Source organism: Nuphar pumila, chromosome 4, assembly GCF_984573655.1.
Source record: "Nuphar pumila chromosome 4, dmNupPumi1.hap1.1, whole genome shotgun sequence".
Taxonomy (NCBI): Eukaryota; Viridiplantae; Streptophyta; class Magnoliopsida; order Nymphaeales; family Nymphaeaceae; genus Nuphar; species Nuphar pumila.
In genome coordinates, this window is record NC_143252.1 from 8,634,585 (window position 1) to 8,640,890 (window position 6,306).

Genomic DNA, 6,306 nt, shown 5'->3' on the forward strand with positions numbered 1-6,306 from the left:
GGAATATAAATACAGGAGCGGCGCCTCTGGGGAGATAGAAAAGGAAGACCTTCATTTACCCGGCATGTTGCCAAAGGTGCCAGGACGGTTTTATTATTTGTTTGGAAAGCCTATTGAAACTAGCAAAATGGAAGATTTGATGGACAGAAAGGAAGCACATTCACTGTACCTGCACATAAAATCCGAAGTTGAACTCATGCTTGATTATTTGATGAAGAAAAGAGAAGAGGACCCCTACAGAAGTATAGTTCAGAGGTCTATCTTTCAAGCAACATGGGGCAATGACAGACAGATCCCCACATTTGAATTTTGAAGATGAAGTAGGGAGGAAGCTCTTCTCATGTTATATCCTGTATATTATGTTACATTCAAATGTAATTCCAATTTTTTTAGTATTCATGCGTATTTATTGTTTTTCACCGTCAAGGTTTGTTTTTTGTCATTTGATTACATTGCTTTGACATACATGGGTGATAGTATATAGAGTGGTTTTGGCCGGAAGGGAGTAGTGATGTCACCACGCCTTCTCACTGGTATGGGTAGAGAGGTCAGCTTGACTGGACGTGACTCAGATTTGATGCCAATTGTTGATAAAAAAAAATCATGAGAAATGGAGAAACCACCCCCGAAGTAAGAGACCTGCCACACCGGACTGGGCCTGTCAAACCTAATTGCCTTGTTTCAGCTACTGTGCAAAGGGCTGACGCTCACAGTATTTGAACCTAGATTGCCCGACTAGTGGCTTAGGCCCAAGTTTGTCAGGAAGGAAAATGGAAATGAGAAACGTGTTGGGAAACAAGCTCCAATGTGAATGGGTTCGTTTGAGGATTCATAGAATCTTTTTGTTGAACCATGGTCTGAGATCTATTAGCAAACAAGAGTCCACGCCAATCATACAACACACATATTAAGTTTTTTCAAACAAAAGGCTTCTTAGGTCCCTTTGAGCGCTCTACGGATTTGTGAGGGCACTTCAATGAGAACTAATAGGAAAGAGTTGGTTTCTCCTTTAACACAATACTTAAGTTATGAATCTTGGTACATGCGATTGGGTTTTCGATTTTCTTGGTTTACCACTGATATACTCAAACTTACGGCTTTTGGTACTAGTGGGGGATTTGAACATCCAAAGTATAGGACAGGATGAAAGGTTTTGAAAAACCAAACAGAAAACAGTGTCTTTACAATCAAAATCCTAAGAAAATGAGGATAAAAATAGAAAGCAAAAGTGAAGCAAATAAGGTTTCACACAAAATGACAATCTTAACTTGTTGGAGGTTGATAATTTTCTTTGAAAAACTAAGTGATATGCAATTTCTTCAACAATGATTTATAGATTATTTTCTTAACACTAAAACAAATAAGTAAACACAAAGTCTACCTAGGGTTTCTATTTATAAAGCATAAAAATAAATATAAAAAAATACTAAGTTTTTAATAAAAAAAAATCTCACAGAAAACTAGACTCTAAAACGGATCAGATATGATACCTTTATTCAAAAAGTCTATCCAGATCCAAATGCAACACACAAGAACATGAAGTAGACACGGGTAAGGGAATCACGAGAATACTGGACCCAAAATGTACATCTGATCCAAAAACTAAGGTTTTATCATATTTTTCTAAGTTCCAAGATCTGTGACAGATCTGACTAATAATTCCAAAAAAACTCAGAAAATAACAAAAAACAAACAAAAATATCTTTTCAACGATACCTTATTCTTTGAAAAAAGGCAAATGAGTGTTGAGGTAAAACCCTATCAACATTCCTAAAATAGAAGACAAACAAACATGACTGCTCCTATCTCAACTGATCTATACTATTTTCTGGTTACCTATGCCAGGAATTTGAAAAAAAAAGATAGAGATAGATCTGGATGTTAGCTTTCCAACTCCACTAAGATCACCTTGATCTGATGAGCAATTAGGGAGAAACGTCCTTTAAAATGCAGACTATTTGGTTATTTCAGTCTACAGAACAAGTTTTTGTTTCAGCTTTAGAACTTAGAAACAGAAACCCTAGAGGGGTTTTCGGTCCTGACTCAAAATTGGAAAGTTCTAGGCATGTATCTCAACAACTATAAAAACATAGGTTTTCGATATTGGATCTCAGATATACATACTAGAGAACAAAGATTATTTTGCAGAAAACAATAAAAAAAGCTGACTTTTTTTCCTATTCACACACGTTTTTGGAGGCCTTAGATTCGGAAACTAAAATCACATTCAAGATGAGAGTCAAATGTCTATTTTCTAACGAGCCATAGAACGTTAAAAGACAACCTATGAATAGGAAGATATGACTCTCTCAATCAGACAATGTCAGACAAGACAAATTAAAACATAGAAAACTGGATTTTGGATCTGAGGTGGATCTAATATCCGAAAATAAAATAAAAAAGAAAAAAATGAAACTACTAACCTCACAATACCAATTTTTCAAAAATTCAGATCTTGGAGTCTACATGAACGATCCCACTGTAATCATCATTCTATGGATAAAAAAGGTAGGTTTTCACAAAAAAAGATTTAGAAATGGGTCTGAAAAGCTGGATCCGAATTTTAAAGATTGTGGGGTTCGTTCTTCAAGGTTACACTCCTTTTCTCCTCTATTGAGTAGGGATTAGCTGAACTAGGAGCTCCAGATCATCATTTTGGGGCGTTATCTTATGAGTTTTTGTACCAAGTACACAGATCCTATAAAAAAGTGAGCCACTAAAACTTGAAAAAAACATGAAACAAACCAAGAATATATGAACGTTAGGGCTTTCAACACTTATAAAAATACAACAAATAAATGAAATAAAGAATAAAAAAAATCAATCTCACCTTCGGGTTTAGGTAGCCCTTTTTATGTTTCTGATGAAAGCGGGAGATCATGGGCAGCACTTCTGCTAGGTGCGAACCCTAAAAGGGGGTGGGATAAGAAGATTTGGGTCCTAGGCAGGGCTAGGCTAGGTTGGCTAAGATAGGTATGCTAAAATTTCTGTAAAGTAGCAAACACCAGATCTGAGAATAGGGGGCCCCTATTTATAGTTTTTCTAGCAGATCCATATATGTTTTTACCTACTGGGCAATTTTTGAATAAAGGGTTGATATCCGTCCAAGGTATGTTTCCTAAGATAGAGGTTAATTTTGTAAAGTGGTTTCAAAATCAAAATATTTTGTTCTAAGTTTAAAAGGGAAGTTGGATGAATTAAGTCAGCCTTATCCCAAGGGAGGGCATTTTTTAAATGGGTGGGAATTGCTGACGACAAATCTTGATGACAATCGTCAATGGCAAGTGCTAATGACAATTCATGGAGTGACCTACTCCTGACGACAAATAAATGTATCGTTAAAAGATGCTAACATCACTTCCAAGAAAGAGGTTGACTACTGACAACAATTCAAGGATACTAACAACAATTCAAGAAGGTGTTGACGATAATCAAGAAGGTACTAACGATAATTAATGTGTCATTAGCAACTGAAAACTTATTTTGATCATAGCTTTTGATTTTGATGTTAGATTAACCAATTTTTTGGCTCATTGAAAAGCTAAAAATCTTCTCTTTAATTCTTCTTTTGGTAAAAAACCCCAAAAGAGGGCATTTTAAAGGCCAAAATCATATTGAAGTTAACTTTGCTTTTGAATAGGCTAAAAGATATGAGTTTTTGTTATAAAAAATATCTCGATAAAAAATGAGGTGTTTATAGACCTCTGTCAAAGACTACTAGAAATGGGTGAACTTATGATCTCGTATCTAATTGGAATTCTAGTTGGAACTAGGAAGTCCCTGCTTGTGTTCTCCCTATGGTCTATACTATCATTGAGGCTTTTGCTGGTTTTGGTTCTAGAAAGATCCAAATTGTCCTTTGTCTTTTCTAAGGTTAACATTATTGTCTTAGTTTTTGGGGATCTAAACTCTTGACCTCAGAATCTTTGTTGTTCATAGTCTTAACCAATTGACCATAATACATCTTGCGTTTATGATTTGACTCCATCCAACTGGTCCATTTAGTGGCTGCTTGAAATTGTTCATAACGTGGGTGATGGCATATGACTCTCAAATCAGGTCCTTCATGTAATGGTATACTAATCTCCACTTGTTAATGAAGGGATCTGGGTCCTAGGCTAGGCTAAGTGATGTGAGTTTTATGAATAAATTTTTAAAAAATATTTTTGGTAAAAATGGTTTTGTGAAAGGCAGACACCAAATAATAAAAACTGGCTCACACTAGGGTGAGATTTGGGTTGAACTCAGGGAATGAGAGAAAACTTTGTATTCCACAGAAGGACAAACTTTATTGCCTTTAAAATAAAAATAAATAAAAGTAACTAACTATTACAATGTCTTACCCTCTTGCAAAGGGCTCAAACAGAATAATAAATGGTTTTATTACAAACCTAAATTAATGAATTAAATAAACCTAATTTAAAAGAAAAGAGAAAAAGGGTCCTCAATGCTTGAGCTTTAGTTCCTTGTAATCTTCATTGCTTTCCTTTGAACTTTAGAGCACTATCATGTAATCTTTAAACTCATTTACTCTTTGCTCACTTGATGAAACATTAGTTGAGGGGCCCTTTAGGCGATCTTTTTAGGCCCTTTGAGGGCTTAAAGGGCCTTTTGAGGGGACCTTAGAGAGCTCTTCAGGAGTACTTTTGAGAGCTTACCGCACGTCCAACCACTTTCTTGCAAAACAAAAATACAAACTGAGTAGAACAACGCAAAGAAATAATACCAAAATTTAATATTTCAATAAAAAAATTCAAGAAACCAATCTAACAAACTCTCTAATTAATATGCTAAAGGAAAACTAGCTAAATGACAAAAGTGAATAACAAACTAACAATTATGATGTACGACAATGATAAACTAACTAATAACTAAATCAAGAAACAATAAAATAAAGAACTAACTTAGAAACTAATCAAAAAGTAAGAAAAAACACTAACCGAATTTCAAGATTTGACTAATTAATTAACTAACAAAAACAATTATGTTGTACAAAATAGCTAACTTAACAAGATCTAAACAATAATAATAATAATAATTAACTATATCTAATTTATCTAAGTAAATGAATGAATTAAATAACAAAACAAGAATCGACTAAGAAATTTATTTCTATTCTAAAAGATTTTCAAGACAAAAATTAAAAGCTAAACTAACAATTTAACGTGAATCTAATAAACTAACTAACTGTTAAATTAAAACTAAGATTAACCTACATCTAGTCATGTTTTTAACAAAAAAATTATTATTAACAACACTAATTCAAGAACACTCGATAATTGAAAGAAAGAATAAATCAACTAAATAATTTTAATCTAAGTTCATTCTTAATTAATCTAATGACATAAAACTAACTACCAGACTACTCTAATTACTATAGAAATAAAAAATGACATGAATTAAAACTAACTAAAAAAAATCATTAAAACTAACTAAAGCAATTAACAAATATCAAGAACATGAATTAAACACTAACCAAACTTATTCTAATACTGAAAATAAATAAAAAATATTCAGATCTAATTGACAAAAACTAAAAAGATTATAAAAACCCTAAATCGGCTAATTTATTCTAATCTAAATAATTAATATAATAAATACTGAAAATAACAAACCTATTCTAAATTAATTTTACACTAAATCCGAAACTAAATTATCTTAAAATCATAAAAATTAGCATGCAATGACATGACAAAAACTGAACTACGCTATATGCGATGCTAGTTATGAAATCTATATTTTTTCTTTTTCTTTTTGCAATAAATAAAAGTAAGCAATCTAAACTAAATGCAACAAGTATACAAACATTAAACTATGCTATATGCTATGATAAAATCTGATGCATATATTATACGGGATAAATAAAAACTAAATAATAATAATCTATGGAGAGGTGGAGGAGAATAAGCAAACCTCACAATTCGCCTTCGATGAAGGGGTTGAGAAGAAGAAACAATCTTTCCTCTGAGTTACACATGCCTCTGATTATAGGGACAAGAAGAACCAACCCTAGAAGAGATTAGAAGCAAGAAGAGAACGAGGAAGAAAGAGGAAGAGCAAAAAGGAAAAACTGGTTGAGAACGAAAAGGAGGAGGAAGATAAGAGAAGAGGACCATGGTTTTTGTCAAGAGGGAGACACACCCTATGGGTGGAAAAATATTTTTTATACTAAAGAAATTAGGTCACACGATTTTTCTTGAAAGCCCCAATTAATTTTCAAAATTTTCAAATGAGCACTTTTAGAAAAACTTGTTTCTAGAAAAAGCATTTCTAAACCAACTAAGATATTATTTGACAATTCCTAAA

The 6,306-nt window shown here is 32.9% G+C and overlaps 1 protein-coding gene across 3 annotated transcripts in view; it reads left to right on the forward strand.

Moving 5' to 3' along the window:
• The window catches only part of LOC149839269 (phytyl ester synthase 1, chloroplastic-like), a 38,466-nt gene extending 38,040 nt beyond the window's left edge, over positions 1 to 426 (forward strand). For all 3 annotated transcript variants that reach the window (XM_090002416.1, XM_090002417.1, XM_090002418.1), the window contains one exon: positions 16 to 426. In XM_090002416.1, the coding sequence (XP_089858542.1) occupies positions 16 to 313 (298 nt within the window). In that variant the 3' untranslated portion in view covers positions 314 to 426. The remainder of the gene's footprint in view (positions 1 to 15) is intronic.
• Positions 427 to 6,306: the final 5,880 nt, after the last annotated feature.